At 55.0% G+C, this 18244-nt stretch overlaps 1 protein-coding gene across 2 annotated transcripts in view; it reads right to left on the bottom strand.

Moving 5' to 3' along the window:
- nlrc5 (NLR family, CARD domain containing 5) overlaps nt 1–18244 on the bottom strand; it is a 318509-nt gene that overhangs the window by 82856 nt on the left and 217409 nt on the right. For both annotated transcript variants that reach the window (XM_072518410.1, XM_072518409.1), the window contains exons 39-42: nt 15454–15537; nt 13428–13511; nt 6616–6699; nt 5803–5892 (exon numbers count right to left, since the gene is read on the bottom strand). In XM_072518410.1, coding sequence (XP_072374511.1) covers nt 5803–5892; nt 6616–6699; nt 13428–13511; nt 15454–15537 — 342 coding nt within the window. The remainder of the gene's footprint in view (nt 1–5802; nt 5893–6615; nt 6700–13427; nt 13512–15453; nt 15538–18244) is intronic.

The following is an 18244-nucleotide window of genomic DNA, read 5'->3' on the forward strand; positions in this document are numbered from 1 at the left end:
GGAGTTTGCACATTCTCCCCGTGTTTGCGTGGGTCTCGCCCCACAACCCAAAGATGTGCAGGGTAGGTGGATTGGCCACACTAAATTGCCCCTTAATTGGAAAAAATGAACTGGGTACTCTAAACTTTAAAAAAAGACTGTTTTGGTGGAATTAAGTTTGCCCCAATATATCGCAATGCACAATTTCCACTGCATGAAAACAGTAGAGATACCACTCAGCCCATTGGCTGGACAATAAAGATATTTATGTATGTTGCACCGCAAATGTGACTATGAAATAGGTCAGCTTTCTCCAATATGAATGTGATACTGAGCTTCTGTATCACAGAGGGGCATCATCTACAATGGCCCTGTATTATCTGAGAGGGAATAATCTCAGAACATCAAATGGAAAGAGCTGTCCATGTGCAAATACCTTGCTTGAATTTTTAGGATGGGGCAGGGGCTCAGCTGCTATCATCCAGCCAATTGGCAGGGAATAAATCCCCATTGAATCTGACAGGTCCGCTGTCATTTTATGTTTTAACAGGCATTGATTGGCAGCAGGTGGGACTTCCATCCTCACTTCGACAGAAGTCCTGCCCTAGGGAGCTGTCGGCCAGTCAGATTGGTTGTTAGCACTCCAGGCCCTCCAGGCACAGCGCTGCAGTGGCTGGAGGCGGCACTGCAGCAACATGCCTGGGCCTAAGTGTTGGGAAAGGTTAAGCGGCAGAAGGCCCAGAGATAGCAGGGTAAGGGACTACTGGGGGATGACTGGGGTGTTGGGGTATAGGAGGTGAGGAGGGAGAGGGCAGGGGGGTCCAAAGGGGAATTCTGATGGAGTCGCACACCCCCCCCCCCCATCACCTTTGCACCGGAGATTCATGATTATAAATGTTTCTGGTTGGCACTGCCAATGTGCCAGGTTGGCACTTTCATTGCGGTGGGGCCTGAATTGTTCTAATGGCAACCCCATAGCGGGGTGTCGCTCAGCTGGAGGTAGGGGGGAAAGGCTGGTACCGGCAAATTAAGGAGGAGGGGTCTGATGCCAGCAATTGCAGGGGGGGGGGGGGCTTTGCCGGCAAAAGTTGGGGGGGTGATTGGGAGGGGAGTAGTCTGAGATTAAGGTGCCCTTTAAAAATGGTGCCCTGATCTCGGAGGTACCACACCTCCCGGCATCTTCAGATCATTAGGGTGCAGTTCACCTCCACCTCCAAAAACATTTCTACGTGTGGATGGATGGTGATCTGGGGCGGGATTCTCCGACCGCCCCCGCCGGGTCGGAGAATCGCCGGGGGCTGGCGTGATTCCCGCCCCCGCCGGTTGCCGAATTCTCCGGCACCGGATATTCGGCGGAGGCAGGAATCGCGGCGCGCCGGTTGGTGCCCCCCCCCCCGGCGATTCTCCGGCCCGCGATGGGCCAAAGTACCGCCGCTGTCAACCCACGCCAGCCGACGTGGATTGAACCACCTTTGGGACGGCGGGACATGGCGGCGCGGGCGGGCTCCGGGGTCCTGGGGGGGCGCGGAGTGATCTGGCCCCGGAGTGTGCCCCCACGGTGGCCTGGCCCACGATCGGGGCCCACCGACCGCGGGCGGGCCTGTGCCGTGGGGGCACTCTTTTGCTTCCGCCTTCGCCATGGTCTCCACTATGGCAGAGGCGGAAGAGACCCGCTCCACTGCGCATGCGCGGGGATGCTGTGAGCGGCCGCTGACGCTCCCGTGCATGCGCCGCCCGGCAAAGTCAGTTTCACGCCAGCTGGCGGAGCACCAAAGGCCTTTCCCACCAGCTGGCGGGGCGGAAATCAGTCCGGCGCGGGCCTAGCCCCTCAAGGTGAGGGCTCGGCCGCTCAAGATGGGGAGATTTCCGCACCTTTGGGGCGGCGCGATGCCGGACTGATTCGCGCCGTTTTTGGCGCCGGTCGGCGGACATCGCGCCGATATCGGAGAATCCCGCCCCTGGATCGCGCTGAACCAACCAGCGGAAATCGCACCTCATTTCCTGCTGGAGACCACACTTCGAAGTTTTTTTGGAGAATTGTGCCCTCTTTGGCTAACCTCAGCTGGAGCCAAGATAGACAATTACAAAATGACTTCAGTGTGGTCAGCTTAGGGAGAATGGGAAAAGGTATCCGGGGCTGACCTCTATCCTGCGAGCCACATAAACAGGAGCACACATGTGCACATGCATGTGCACACACACGTGCATGTTCACACACACATATGCATGCAGGCACACATGCGCATGCATATTCACACGCACGCATACACAGTCAGGCAAACAGGAGTGAACAGCCTCTTGGTGGGGAACCAAGGACATGAAACCATCCCCCAGAACGGGGGCCAGTGCCATTAGGACTAGAGGGAGGGACAGGAAAGGAAGCTGCGTGGAGGGAGGGAATAGAGAGCAGACATTTCTCTGCATATCCTGCCACTTTACTGGGGGGTACTAAAGAACAAAGCAAAGTGGTTCAGGAAATCTTATAAAGTGTAAGTATGACTGGGCCTCTTTTACCACAAGTTGGTGGGTAAGTGCATCACACAGCCGGCGCTCGGTTTGTGATTGATGCGCTAAGCGTCAAGAACCACAGTGATTAGGTTCTGTAGAAACCACAGGGCACCCATTCTGAATTATATTTAATCTGTAGGCCAGGAGCTCAGAATGCAAAAGACAACCAAAATGTATTTCTACACATAGAGCCAATGAATCAGCAAGATAGAAAGAAAAATAGCAACGTTGTGAGAGGTGAAGGAGCTCTGCTGTGTGTTACAACAAACATCAAACTCCCTACCATCTCTTACCATCTCCCCCATCTTCTCCTCAGAAGGCCAAGAAATGTTCTTACAATCAGTGGTAGATAGAACAATGAACCAGAAAACGAACAACATAAGATTGTAAGAAATACCAGCAGTAGACCCATTCGGCCACTCAGCACGTTATCACGGCTGATCTTCAGCTTCAACTCCACTTTCCCAACTGCTGCCCATTGCCCTCAATTCACTGAGAGACCAGGGGCGGGGGGGCGGCATGAATCCCGCCCCGCTGGCTGGCAAATTCTCCGGAGCCGGAGATATGGCGGGGGCGGGAATCGCGCTGCGCCGGCCGCTGGTAGCGGCCCCCCGGCGAATCTCCGGCACCCGGCGATGGGCCGAGTGGCCACCCATTTTCGGCCAGTCCCACCGGCGTATGTTACACTAGAGGCGAAATTCTCCGGAAATGGCGCGATGTCCGCCGACTGGCGCCCAAAACGGCACAAATCAGTCGGGCATCGCGCCGCCCCAAAGGTGCGGAATGCTCCCCCAACCTTAAGGGGCTAGGCCCGCGCCGGCCGAATTTCCGCCCCGCCAGCTGGCAGAAAAGGCCTTTGGTGCCCCGCCAGCTGGCGCGGAAATGACATCTCCGGGCGGCGCATGCGCGGGAGCGTCAGCGGCCGCTGACGGCATTCCCGCGCATGCGCAGTGGAGGAAGTCTCTTCCACCTCCGCCATGGTGGAGACCGTGGCGAAGGCGGAAGGGAAAGAGTGCCCCCATGGCACAGGCCCGCACGCGGATTGGTGGGCCCCGATCACGGGCCAGGCCACCGTTGGGGCACCCCCCGGGGCCAGATCGCCCCGCGCGCCCCCCAGGACCCCGGAGCCCACCCGCGCCGCCTTGTCCCGCCGATAAGGTAGGTGGTTTAATCTACGCTGGCGGGACAGGCATTTTAGTGGCGGGACTTCGGCCCATACAGGCTGGAGAATCACGGAGGGGGACCCGCCAACCAGCGCGGCGCGATTCCCGCCCCCGCCGAATATCCGGTGGTGGAGAATTCGGCAACCGGCAGGGGCGGGATTCACGCCAACCCCCGGCGATTCTCCGACCCGGCGGGGGGTCGGAGAATCTCGCCCCAGGTATTTGTCGGCGGGACCTGGCTGTGCGGGAGGCCTCCGGGGTCCTTGGGGTGGCACGGGGGGATCTAACCCTGGTAGGTGCCCCCACGTTGGCCTGGCCCGTGATCGGGGCCCACCGATCCACGGGCGGGCCTGTGCCGTGGGGGCACTCTATTCTTCCGTGTCGGCCGCTGTGGTCCTCCACGATGGCCGACGCGGAGATGAACCCCCCCCTGCGCATGCGCTTGGATGGCGTCAGCACACGATGGCGCTCCCGCACACGCACCAACTTGCGTCAGCCGGCGGAGGCCCTTCGGCACCGGTTGGCGTGGAGCCAAGCCCCTTCCCCGTCGGCCAGCACGTGCAAACCACTCCGGCGCCGGCCTAGCCCTTGAAGGTGGGGAGAATTCCGCACCTTTGGGGCGGCCCAACGCCTGAGTGGTTCATGCCACTCCTCGGCGCCGGGACCCCCCGCCCCGCCGGGTAGGGGAGAAGCCCGTCCCAGAATTCTGTCATCCCAGGATGAAATATATTTAATGATGGAGTATCCACAACTCTCTGGGGAGAGAATTCTAAAGATCCAGAACATTCTGAGTGACGAAATGTCTCCCTCATCTCGGTCCTAAATAATCAGCCCCTCATCCTGAGGCTGCACCCTGGTGTTCTAGAATTCCCAGAGGAAGTAACTTCTCCGTCTACCATGTCCACCCCCTTTAGAATCTTATATGTTTCAAAGAGATCACCTCTGATTCTTCTGAACTCCAGAGAGTGTATACCAAATCTACTCAACCTCTTATCTTAGGACATTCCTTTCACCCAGGAACCAACCTGGTGAACCTTCGCTGTATCCCCTCCAATGCAAGTATATCTTTCCTTAAACATGGACAGCAAAATTGCACACAGTATTCTAAGTGTACAACCGTCACAAGACTTCCCTATAGTTGTACTCCAATCGCCTTACAATAAAGGTCAATGTACCCATTTACCTTCCTAATCACTTGCTGTACCTGCATCTTATCTTTCTGTGCTCCTCATAATAGGTCACAAAAGTCTCCGTGAAGATCAACATCTACTAGTTTCCTGCCTTTCACTAAGTCTCTCACATGTGGTGTAACATTACATACAGGAAATGCTGTGCATGTTCAGAGAGAGCAACAGAGTTTACATTTGAGGTCTGTGGCCTTCTGTCAGAATTGGGGAATGTTACAGACGTAGCTGGTTCTAAGTAGTAAAGGTGCGGGTTGAGGGGGCGGGGGGAGAACGAAAGAGAAGATTTGTGAGCAGCAGCGTTTGAATGGCTAAAGGGGGATGGTTCAAGACAGAAAGAGGTGGTAATGGGCCGGGTAATGGCACAAGCAATGGCCGGGTAATGGCACAAGCAATGGGTCTGAATGGGCATGGAAATGGGGTACAGAAATGGCAACAGCAGAATCATTGGTGATTCAGTCTGAAAAGCAATGGGAGCCGTGGTTACGATCTGAAGTTGTTGGGACTCCATGTCGAACCTGGGAGGCTGCGAATGACAAGTCTCCATTTTATTGGAGCCGGGGAGGAGTGGCTAATTGTGGAATAAGCACAGTCAGATCTATGCGTTGTTTGAATTGATTTGCACAATAATTATACTATTGGACTCGGCAGGTTGGCACTGGCTCCCATTCCATCCTGACCAGATGGCGTGGCTGTGGCATCTCTCTGGCCCACCTTTCATTTGTCTAGCTTTGCTTTCCATTCCCATTCAGCCTGCGCTCTCTCTCACAACCTATCTGGCCTTTTCACGGCTGATCCCTTTCTTTCAGACTCCATCTTAAATCCACACATTCCCGATTTGTGCTCTTGGCTCAGTTGCCAAGTTAATTTCGTTGCACTTTTCCAATCAGTTCCCATCAGCATGTGGGCAAAGTTCCCAGAAAGCCTTCTGGTTCACGTCGGAAAAACAAGGCAAGTGGTTCGCTCACTTTATCTCTTCCAGTTTCGTGCAGCTACGGAGCCCTTCGGCCAACATATTTGTTCCCATCGAACCAACAGTTGTTGGGATTCGAGACAAGCTGAAACAACAGAAACATAAGATTAAAAGAAATAGAAGCAGGAGTCGGCCACTCGGCCCATCGAGTCTGCTCTGCAATTCAATAAGATCACCGCCGACTTGATTGTGGCCTTAACTTCAATTTCCTGTCTGCCCCCCCATAATCTTTGGCTCCCCTGTAGATCAAAACCTTGTCTAACTCAGCCTTGAATATATTCAATGGCCCAACTTCTGTTGCTCTCTGGGTTAAAGAAATCCAAAGATTCCCAATCCTCTGAGAGGGAAAATTCTTCATCTCTCCCTTAAACGGAAGACCCTTGATTTTGAAATGTCGCCTCTAGTTCTAGGTGTCCACAGGAGGGAAAACATTCTTTCAGTATCCAACCTGTCAAGCCTCCATCTTGAAGGTGGGATTCTCCGCCGTCACTGGCGGTGGGATTCTCTACTCTCTTTTATTATTACTTTTTATTTATTTAAACACAGTGCCAGGCAGAGTCAGGCCTTGTGCCCAATCCGCCTCCACACCTGGCTGCCTCTGTACTTTTCTGGGGTCACCTGCTCGACTCCTATTTCAGCCTGTCCAACCCCCGCCCCAAATTCCGATCTGCGGGCGTACATTTTTAAAGGTCAAGTCCATGGAGCTCGGCAATCACCCGTCTCTGCACATCCGACAAGGGGCCAAAATCTGGGCCTAACTGTAGGGCACATATGATAAAGAAAGACAAATTTGATCATGGATTCATACTTGATCTTCTTCAGCTGTTTCAACCCTGGTAGGATTTTCCCCAGTTCCGAAGCTCCCTCCTCTCCCAGTTCATTTTCTGATAAGCTGAAATGAAAGCAAAGGAACAGAGACTTTATGAGCAGAAAAATCTCAGCTTTAAAAAGTGATATAGAAGCTGTGCTGGCTGACCTTAAACATCGCCTGAAAATCTTTATGTCCTGAAGGGCAGCAGGGTAGCACAAGTGGATAGCACAATTGCTTCACAGTGCCAGAGTCCCAGGTTCGATTCCCCGCGGGGTCACTGTCTGTGCGGAGTCTGCACATTCTCCCCGTGTCTGTGTGGGTTTCCTCCGGGTGCTCCGGTTTCCTCCCACAGTCCAAAGATGTGCAGGTTAGGTGGACTGGCCATGATAAATTGTCGTTAGTGACTAAAAAGGTTAGATGGGGATATTGGGTTACGGGGATAGGGTGGAAGTGAGGGCTTAAGTGGTCGGTGCAGACTCGATGGGCCGAATGGCCTCCTTCTGCACTGTATGTTCTATGTTCTGTGACCTGTTTAAGTGACGCGGGTAAATAATAACCAAAACACCAAGGATACCTCCCCTGCTCTTCTTCAAAATGGTGGCCTTGATCTTTTACATCCACCGCGGACGGTAAACGGAGCCTCTGTTTAACACTACATCAGAAAGGTAGCATCTCCAGCAGTGCAATGGGAATTCCCATTGACAACAGTGACAGCAGAGAATCATGCCGCCTCTCGCTGCCGGGAAACAAGTGGCTGTGAGGCCGGAGGATCCCGCCCAATCTAACCACAAATGTCGAACCACAAATCGTGTAGCCACTGGCCAATAACAGCCTCGTTGGAGTGAATTTTCTCTTGGATGTTGGGAACCCGACTTCGGACCCATTTCTGGGTCTCAAACTACCTTATTTCAGTGGCACCTCTGCTGGTTGAATTCATAGAATTATCATGGAACTATCTTAGAATTTACAGTGCAGAAGGAGGCCATTCGGCCCATCGAGTCTGCACCGGGCCTTGGAAAGAGCACCCCACTTAAGCCCACGCCTCCATCCCATCCCTGTAACCCAGCAACCTTTTGGACACGAAGGGCAATTCAGCATGGCCAATCTACCTAACTTGCACATCTTTGGACTGTGGGAGGAAACCGGAGTACCCTGAGGAAAGCCACGCACACACGGGGAGAACGTGCAGACTCCGCGCAGACAGTGACCAAAGCTGGGAATCGAACCTGGGACCCTGGTGCTGTGCAGCAACTGTGGTAATCACTGTGCTAATGTGCTGCCTACGGGTGATGGCCAATTACTCGGCCTCCTCTCCATTAGCTGACCAATCAGGGAGCATGATGAGAGAGCGGGTAAATGGAGTTGAAATCAGCCATGATTGAATGGTGGAGTGGACTCGATGGGCCGAATGGCCTTACTTCCACTCCTATGTCTTATGGTCTTATGCGTGGCTCACAGATGTTAGGTGGCCAATTGGAAGGGCCAAAGGGAGGGCCAGTAATTTGTCCTACTGGGCACTGCTCAGTAGTCACAGAGTACGAGGGCACCACAAGATGGAAGCACAAACCTAATGGTCTATTGACAGCCAGCCTGACTGAGCCAAGGTAAAGAGTTGGAGATTATGGGAGGGGAATTTGCTGAAATCATTGGCACTTGCCAGTTCGGAAGATGTATGGTAAATGGTATTTGCAGTCACAACTAGAGGTGCTCAAACTAGCAGTTTGAAATATGTCAGTGTAGCCGGAAAGGGACCTGGGTTTATATTTTAGCAGCAAAAATATAGCTGATCATTGTGAAGAAAACCATCAAAAGAGATGTAAAGATAAAGGGCGGGATTCTCCGACCCCCCCCCCCCGCCGGGTCGGAGAATCCCCGGGACGCGGCGTGAATCCTGCCCCGACGCCAGCTGCCGTATTCTCCGGCGCCGGTTTTCGGGCCGCGATGGGCCGAGCGGCCGTCCTTTTTTGGCCAGTCCCACCGGCGTGGGTTAGGCATGGTCCCACAGGGCGGGACCTGGCAGGTAAGTCAGCTGGGGCGGTCCTCAGGGAGAGGTTCCAATCCCGGGGCTCCCCCACGGTGGCCTGGCCCGCAATCGGGGCCCACCGATCTACGGGCGGGCGTGTGCCTTGGGGGCACGCCTTCATTCCGCGCCAACCATTGTCGGGCTCCTCCATGGCCGGCGTGGAGAAGAGAAGCCCCCGCGCATGCACCAAAATACGCTGGTGGTTCCGCGCATGCGGGAGATCACGCCGGCCCTTCGGCGCATGCGCAAACTCGCGCAGTCCCTTCGGCACCGACTGGAGCTGCGCCAACCCTTCCGGAGTCCACCTAGCCCCTGCAAGTGCGTAGAATTCTGCACTTTCGGGGGCTGTTGACTCTGGAGTGGTTGCCGCCGGTTCTCCCGCTGGCGTGGGGACTTAGTCCCCAGAAGGGAGAACCCCGCTGCAGATATTTTTGTACTTTCAATTCCCTATCAGATGGTTATTCAGCCTCTGCCCCAAGCAGCTAATGATGGATTTCTACACTAGACTGAGGTAGATGGACTCATTACATTTTCCATACAAAATTTAATCCAACTTCATAATGGAAGACGTTGATTCCCCCCCTCCCCCACCCCAGAGATCTTGTGATCTGCTGGTTTAGCTCAGTGGGCTAGACAGCTGGTTTGTGATGCAGAACAAGGCCAGGAGCGCGGGTTCAATTCCCCTACCAGCTGAGAATTCTGAATTCTTCCTTTGTGTACCCGAACAGGTGCTGGAATGTGGCGACTAGGGGCTTTTCACAGTAACTTCATTGCAGTGTTAATGTAAACTTACTTGTGACAATAAAAATTATTATATTATTATATTCCAGTATTCATAGTGAGGAATGGGGAGCTATGCTGGGAGCAGGGAGGTTTGTGGGGGAGGGGAGGGGGAGGGGTGGAGCTGTGGGGGCAGGGAAAGAGGAAAGAAGGAATGGCAGAAATTGGATCATGCTCAGTGTTCCTGGGGACGGCTCACTCCTTGCCACCCTGTTCCAGTTTTTAATGTTGGCTTCAAGACCACAAATTTCAGATGCCCAAGACCGAGATAACCACCTCATACCGGGTACAAGCCAAAACCTAAATGGGAGGGCTTCAAACATAACAAGAGGATAAAAGTAAATTGGTGAATAATGGGCGAAATTCTCCGACCCCCCACCGGGTCGGCGAATCGCCGGGGGCTGGCGTCAATCCCGCCCCCACCGGTTGCCGAAGTCTCCGGCACCGGATATTCGGCGGGGGCGGGGGCGGGCCCCCCCCCCCCCCCCCCGCCCCCCCCCCCCCCCCCCGCCCCCCCCCCGCTCGATTCTCTGGCCCAAAGTCCCGCCGCTGAAATGCCTGTCCCACCGGCGTAAATTAAATCACCTACCTTACTGGCGGGACAAGGCGACGCGGGCGGGCTCCGGGATCCTGGGGGGGGTCGCGGGGCGATCTGGCCCTGGGGGGTGCCCCCACGGTGGCCTGGCGTGCGATCGGGGCCCACCGATCCGCGGGCGGGCCTGTGCCGGGGGGGCACCCTTTCCCTTCCGCCTCCACCACGGTCTCCACCATGGCGGAGGCGGAAGAGACTCCCTCCACTGCGCATGCGTGGGAATGCTGTCAGCGGCCACTGATGCTCCCGCGCATGCGCCGCTCGGAGATGTCATTTCCGCGCCAGCTGGCGGGGCACCAAAGGCCTTTTCCGCCAGCTGGCGGGGCGGAAATTCATCCGGCGCGGGCCTAGCCCCTCAATGTTGGGGCTCGGCCCCCAAAGATGCGGAGCATTCCGCACTTTGGGGCGGCGCGATGCCCGTCTGATTTCTGCCGTTTTGGGCGCCAGTCCGCGGACATCGCGCCGTTTCCGGAGAATTTCGCCCAATAAAGCTTTGTGGTAAAAAGGAAACAGATTGCATCTTACATTCCGCAACACCTGTGGAGACTTAAGGGTCACCTGGCCTCGAAACGTTAATTCTGTTTCTCCCTCCGCAGATGCTGCCAGACTGGCTGAGAATTTCCAGCATTTTCATGTCTTTATTTTAGATTTCCAGCATCCACAGTATTTTGCTATTATGGTGAAGTAACTGTTGGCATAGCAAGAGTTATATCGAGCCAAGGCACAGGTCAGTCATGTTATCCAAGGGATTGGCGGCACAAATTCGATGTATTGAAATGGGCCTGCTCCTGTTCCTCTGTGAATGGTGGTTATAGAATTTACAGCACAGAAGTTGGTCATTTGGCCCAACTAGCATATGTTGCTGTTTGTGCGACATGTGAGTCTTCTCTTCTGCTAATTTACCTCACCCTACCAGCATTTCTTTCCGTATGTTTCTCCCTTGTGCACTTCTCTCAATTACTCCACGTGGCAGAAAGTCACAGGCAAGGGCTAAGTGGCCTAGGCAGTGACAGCAAATCCTGTTGAATGAATAAATGAAACTTCACAATCTAACTGGGTTACGCAGACCATGGAGCTGTCTTTGAAGGAAATTCGAAATGTGTAACAGGGATGCGTGTGGGTGTGTGTGTGTACGGGATGGTTTATATGTCGGGATTTGTGGGGGCGGGTTGTGTGGGTGAGTGTGTGTAGGGGTGGTGTGTGTGTGTCGGGGAGGTGGTTGGTATATGTGTGTGGGGTGGTTTGTGTGGGGATCTGTGTCTGTGTGTCGGGGAGGTGGTTTATGGTGTGTGGGTGGTGTGCGTGTGTGGTGTGTGTGTGTGCCGGGGAGGTGGTTTGTGTGCATGTGGGTGTGTGGGGTGGTCCGTGTGTGTGGGAGGGTGGTGTGTTTGTGTGCAGGGGGGGGGGGGGGGGGCGATGGTGTGTTTGTGTGTGTGTCCTGTGGTTTGTGTATGTGTGTGGGATAGTTTTTGTGGGGAGCAGCGTCTGTGTGTGTGTGTGTGTGTGTGTGTGTGTCGGGGGATGGTTTGTGTGTGTGTGTGTGTGTTGGGGGGTGGTTTGTGTGTGTGTGTGTGTTGGGGGATGGTTTGTGTGTGTGTGTGTGTCGGGGGGGTGGTTTGTGTGTGTGTGTGTGTGTTGGGGGGGTGGTTTGTGTGTGTGTGTGTCGGGGTGGTTTGTGTGTGTGTGTGTGTGTGTGTCGGGGGGGTGGTTTGTGTGTGTGTGTGTGTCGGGGGGTGGTTTGTGTGTGTGTGTGTGTCGGGGGGGTGGTTTGTGTGTGTGTGTGTGTGTCGGGGGTGGTGGTTTGTGTGTGTGTGTCGGGGGTGGTTTGTGTGTGTGTGTGTCGGGGGTGGTTTGTGTGTGTGTGTGTGTGTCGGGGGGGTGGTTTGTGTGTGTGTCTATGTGTGTCAGACATATTTAAAATTTAGTGAGTCCTATCTCTGCTGCCACTGTCAAGCAGAGATCTGAGGATCTATGAAGAAAGTTCCCCATTAACCTTTAAAAGTGAGCCTTGTAATATCTGAACAGTGGATCATTGTGGCGGTTCACAGCTGATAATGTCGAGTATATTATTCACCTGTTGAAAATATTTGTCTTTGTTCAGCACCTTTCAGAACCTCGGGGCACTCCGAGCAGCTTTACAGCTATTGACGTACATTTAGAATGTGGTCAATGTTGTAATGTGGGAAACACAGCAGTCACGTTGCTCGCAGCAAGCTCCCTCAAACAGCAACGTGATAACGGCAGACCCCAGATACCAAGGAAAGCCCCCTTGTGCTCAGGTGTGCTACATTTGAGTTCACTGGTCCTTATCCAAGATAGAGACCTGGTGGCAGCAGAGAGGGAGTGTAGGCAATGACAACAGAACAAATGTCAAATACGGTGGCTCAAGGCATCAGGAATATTGGGCAGGATTCTCCGACCCCCTGCCGGGTCGGAGAATCGGCAGGGGGGCGGTGTGAAATCCGCCCTGCCGCTGGCTGCCGCCGAATTCTCCGGCGGCGTTTTTCTTGCGGGGGCGGGGATCACGTCGCGCCGGTTGGGGGCCGTTGGCAGTGGCCCCCACGGCAATTCTCCGGGCCCGATGGGCTGAGCGGCCGCCCGTTTTTGGCCGGTCCCGCCGGCGTGGATTAGACAAGGTCCATACCGGCGGGACCTGGCTTTGAGGGCAGCTTGCAGAGTCCTCAGGGAGGCGCGGGGGGATCCGGCCCCCCGGGGGTGGGGGGCCCACGGTGGCCTGGCCCGCGATCGGGGCCCACCGATCTGCAGGCGGGCCTTGGGGGGAGAGAAGTACTCCGGCTCGGGCCGCCCGGAAGTTGCGGAATCCTCCGCACTTCCGGGGGCTAGGCCGGCGCTGGGGTGGTTGGTGCCGTGCTAACTGCCAGCCGGCGCGAGTTGCCGCATGCGCGGGGGAGCCAGCGTGTTCTGGCGCATGCGCAGGGGCTTTCTTCTCCGCGCCGGCCATGGCGGAGCTTTACACAGGCTGGTGCAGAGGGAAAGAGTGCCCCCATGGCACAGGCCCGCCCGCAGATCAGTGGGCCCCGATCGCGGGCCAGGCCACCGTGGCCCCCCCCCGCGGCCGGATCTCCCCGCGATCCCTGAGGACCCCTCTAACCACCCTCAGAGCCAGGTCCCGCCTGTATGGACCTTGTGCATTTCACGCCGGCAGGACCGGTCGAAAACGGGCGTCCGCTCGGCCCATTGGAGCCCGGAGAATCGCTGGGGGGGAGGGCCCAGTGCCAACGGCCCCTGACCAGCCCGACGTGATCGCTGCCCCCACCAAAAAAACGGCGCTGGAGAATTCGGCAGCCGGCGTCGGGGCAGCGGGGCGGGATTCACGCCACCCCCGTCGATTCTCCAACCTGGCGGGGGGTCGGAGAATCCCGCCCAATAACATCAAATTAAAATCAAACTTACTTTATCTCCTCGATGCTGCGGCATTTGCGAAGTCCTGCTGCCAGTGTCACCATCCCATTTGAACTGATGTCAATGGATTCGAGGCTGCGAAGAAAGATGAAATGTAATTGTGGTCGCATTAACAGCACGAAATAAAGAAGAAGCTGTCAGCAATTTTTATTCGGGCAGAACCTGTGATTAATAATTTGTGTATTCCACAATGTACCGAGTACATTCCGAAAGCTGGCTAAAGTGAAGGGTTTTCTCGGGGTGGCGGAGGGAGCCAGTTTTAAAAGTCATTTGGAAAAGGCAGTCCGCAGCAATCCGTCACACTGAGCTTTCAGCTTTCAAGTTGGGCAGGAATAAAAATCCAATTCATGAGAGAACAATTTGTATATACACCAGGGGCGAGATTCTCCGACCCCCCGCTGGGTCGGAGAATCGCCGGGGCTTGGCGTGAATCCCGCCCCCGCCGGTTGCCGAATTCTCCGGCACCGGATATTCGGCAGAGGCGGGAATCGGGCTGCGCCGGTTGGCGGGCCCCCCCGCGCGATTCTCCGGCCCGGATGGGCCGAAGTCCCGCTGCTAAAATGCCTGTCCTGCCGGAGTAGATTAAACTACCTACCTTACCGGCGGGACAAGGCGGTGCAGGCAGGCTCCGGGGTCCTGGGGGGGGGGGCGCGGGCCGATCTGGCCCCGGGGGATGCCCCCACGGTGGCCTGGCCCGCGATCGGGGCCCACCGATCCGCGGGCGGGCATGTGCCGTGGGGGCACTCTTTTCCTTCCGCCTTCGCCACGGTCTCCACCATGGCGGAGGCGGAAGAGACTCCCTCCACTGCGCATGCGCGGGAATGCCGTCAGCGGCCGCTAACGCTCCCGCGCATGCGCCGCCCGGAGATGTCATTTCCGCGCTAGCTGGCGGGGCACCAAAGGCCTTTTCCGCCATCTGGCGGGGCGGAAATTCGTCCGGCGCCGGCCTAGCCCCTTAAGGTTGGGGCTCGGCCTCCAAAGATGCGGAGCATTCCGCACCTTTGGGGCGGCGCGATGCCCGACTGATTTGCGCCGTTTTGGGCGCCAGTCGGCGGACATCGTGCCGTTTCCGGAGAATTTCGCCCCAGAACTCCAGAAACAACATCAAACCAGGACACTTGGTGAAAATCATCACTCTTCTAAAACACATCTTACTGTCCCCCTTTCCTTAATTGTCTTCCCTTCTCCTCCAAAGGTGCCAACTACTTGCTAAGGTACAATACAAATTGACTGGCTCTAGCTGCCCTCCACTACCTTTGTTAAGTGAACACTGGACATAGAGGGATGGATTTCCATTGCAAGATCAGAGTTCATCAGGAACAGAGGTGGACAGTGCCTCAATTTCCAGTCGGCAGGCAAGACCCCTGCCACGGTCAGTGGCCTCCCAGCAGCAGAGTGGGGTGGGGGATGGGTCAGTGATCCAGAAACCCCTGCGCTGATGGTGATCGATTGTCACACCTGCAGCTGCAGTCCGCCCGGTGTCCGTCGGTGTTGGAGGGCCTTCTATTGGCCTTCCAGCTTTGGGAGCCTGTTGTTGTCCTTAATTGGACAGAGAACACGTTTTCTGGGTATTACTTGGCCATGCCTTCAAAAACCATGTTGGGTGACTATTTCCGGCCTTGGAGTGTTGGCAAGCTGTTAGACAATAAAGTGGCCTCAGCTGAGTCTGGCCTTGGTGTTCAATATGTCGGAGGCAGCAATTGGGAGTTGTCTAATTTACCCCTCCTCCGCCACTCCTTAGCCTAGTAGCGCTGAAGCTTCAGACAGAGTCTTTCCATTATCACAGTTAACTCAGTAAAGACTGAGGATTGGATCTTCCAGATCTGTTGCTCAGTTTCACATTATGTAGTGCACTTAACGAATAAAATACCGAGGGAGGTACACAACCCAAACTCGATGCACATTTTATTAATCAGGTTCATGTAATATTAGACAGATTTAGAACTGGCTCTCAAAATCCTTGAGAGCTCTAAAAACCAGGATCAAATTCCAGCTCAAGGGCCATTCCAGAGCTTACCTCAGCTTCTTCAGACCCTGGAAAACACGAAGGATCTCAGCCAATGTTTCTACTCCTTTATCGCCAATGTTGTTTCGGTATAAACTGCAAGTACAGGAGGAAAATCTGTAACTCCGTAAGTGAGGACAGAGTGACGTTGCTAACAAGCACAAACACCATCATTGAATAATTACTTAAACCTCAGGATAGCAAATCCATGAGATGATTTGTGGAATACTGGCCTGCACCTGGTTAGCATTTGCCCTATTCCTAGCCAGCCCAATATTCAAGAGATAAGGGGCGAAATTCTCCGTAATCGGCGCGATGTCCGCCGACTGGCGCCAAAAACGGCGCAAATCAGTCGGGCATCGCGCCGCCCCAAAGGTGTGGAATCCTCCGCATCTTGGGGGGCCGAGCCCCAACCTTGAGGGGCTAGGCCCGCGCCGGACTGATTTCCGCCCCGCCAGATGGCGGGTAAGGCCTTTGGTGCCCCGCCAGCTGGCGCGGAAATGACATTGCCGGGCGGCGCATGTGCGGGAGCGTTAGCGGCCGCTCACGGCATCCCCGCGCATGCGCAGCCGAATTCTCCGGCGGCAGAGATTCGGCGGGGGTGGGAATCGCGCCGCGCCGGTCGGCACCCCCCCCCCCCCCCCCCCGGCGATTCTCCGGCCCGCGATGGGCCGAAGACCCGCTGCTATCATGCCAGTCCCGCCAGCGGGAATTAAACCACCTCTCTTACCGGCGGGACTGGCAGCGCGGGCGGGCTCCGGGGTCCTGGGGGGGGGGGCGCGGTGCGATCTGGCCCCGGGGGGTGCCCCCAAGGTGGCCTGGCCCGCGATCGGGGCCCACCGATCTGCGGGCGGGCCTGTGCCTTGGAGGCACTCTTTTCCCTCTGCCTCAGCCGTGTAGGTCTCTGCGATGGCCGACGCGTAGGTGACCCCTCCCATGCATACGTGGGGATGACGTCAGCAGCCGCTGATGCTCCCACGCATGCGCGGACTTCCCGGCTGGCGGAGTCCCTTCGGCCCCAGCTGGCGTGGCGCCAAAGACCTTCCACGCCAGCCGGCGTAACGGCAACCACTCTGGCGTGGGCCTAGCCCCTAACGGTGAGGGCTTGGCCCCTATAGGTGCGGAGAAATCCGCACCTTTGGGGCGGTCCGGTGCCGGAGTGGTTCACACCACTCCATCCCGCCGGGACCCCCCACCCCGCCGGGTATGGGAGAATCCCGCCCCTGTTCAGTGGCATTAGGGGATTGTATACTGCAATTCTGCCTCATTGTCCTTGTTTTAAATCCCAGCACCAAGACCAACAACAGATAAGACACATCCTGTCATCGAACCTCAGGTCATTATGACAGATACAGATGTTAAAAAGACTTTCAGTTTACACAGCAGCTTACTGCTCCTCTCTGAAACACTCCATTTCAGTCTACAGGCAATTAATTAATTTGCAAGGCAGGAACTGTAGTTCAATATGGCAACCATTTTGCATGTACTAATAATCCACAAAACTGTTAACCTGTTCTTGATGATGCTAGTTGAGAGATGAATGTTGACCAAGAGTGCTCCTTGCTCTCCTTCTGTTGGTGCTGAGACATTTTTAACAATCAACTGGTCAAGAAGAGAGAAATTTGGCTCAATGTCCCATCCAAAACATCAAACAGCTGACAAGGTGGCACTCCCTTAGCACTGCACTGGATGGATCAACTTAGATTATAGAGCTGGAGTTTTTAATCATTCATTTGTGGGATGTGGGCTTCGCTGGCTGGACCAGCATTTCTTGTCCATTCATAATTATCCTTGAGAAGGTTGTGGTGAGCTGCCTTCTTGAACTGCCGCCGTTCGTGTGCCATCGGTACACCCACAATGCTGTTCGGGAGGGAGTTCCAGGGTTTTGACCCAGCAACAGCGAAGGAACATCAATATAGTTCCAAGTCAGGATGGCGAGTTGCTTGGAGGAGAACTTCCATGTGATGGTCTCCTGCCCTTGTTCTTCCAGATGGTAGTGGTTGTGTGTTTGGAAGGTGCTGTCTAAGGAACCTTTGTGAGTTCCTGCAGTACACCTTGTAGAAGGTATACACTGATGCTACTGTATGTCAGTGGTGGAGGGAGTGAATGTTTCTGGAAAGGGTGCCGATCAAGTGGGCAGCTTTGACCTGGATGGTGTCAAGCTTCTTGAGTGTTGCTGGAACTGCACTCATCCAGGCAAATGGAGAGCATTTCATCATACTCCCGACTTGTGTCTTGTAGATTGTGGATAGGTTTTCAGAGTCAGGAGGTGAGTTACTCGCCACAGAATTCTTAACCTTTGACCTGCTCTTGAAGCCACAATATTTATATCGCTAATCCAGTTCAGTTCCTGTTGCTAACCCGCAGGATGTTGATAGAGGGGAGATTCAGTGATAGTATGCCATTGAATGTCAAAGGGCGATAGTTAGATTCTGTCTTTTTGGAGATGATCACATGTGTGGCGCGACTGTTCCTTGCCAATCCAAGGCTGGATATTTTCCAGGTCTTGCTATACTTGGAAATGGACACTTCAGTACCTGCAGACTTGTGAAAGGTGCTGAACATTATTGATGATGCAGCTGAAGAGGGTTGGGTGTAGGATATTACCCTGAGGAACTCTTTCAGTGGTGTGCTGGAGCTGAGATGATTGACCCCCCCAACAATCACAACCATCTTCCTTTGTGCTAGGTATAACTCCAACCATTGGAGAGTTTCCCCGCACCCCCCGATTCCCATTGACTCCAGTTTTGCGAGGACCTATTGATGCCACATTTGGTCAAATGCGGCCTTGATGTCAAGGGCA

Source organism: Scyliorhinus torazame, chromosome 10 (genome assembly GCF_047496885.1).
Source record: "Scyliorhinus torazame isolate Kashiwa2021f chromosome 10, sScyTor2.1, whole genome shotgun sequence".
Classification (NCBI taxonomy): domain Eukaryota; kingdom Metazoa; phylum Chordata; class Chondrichthyes; order Carcharhiniformes; family Scyliorhinidae; genus Scyliorhinus; species Scyliorhinus torazame.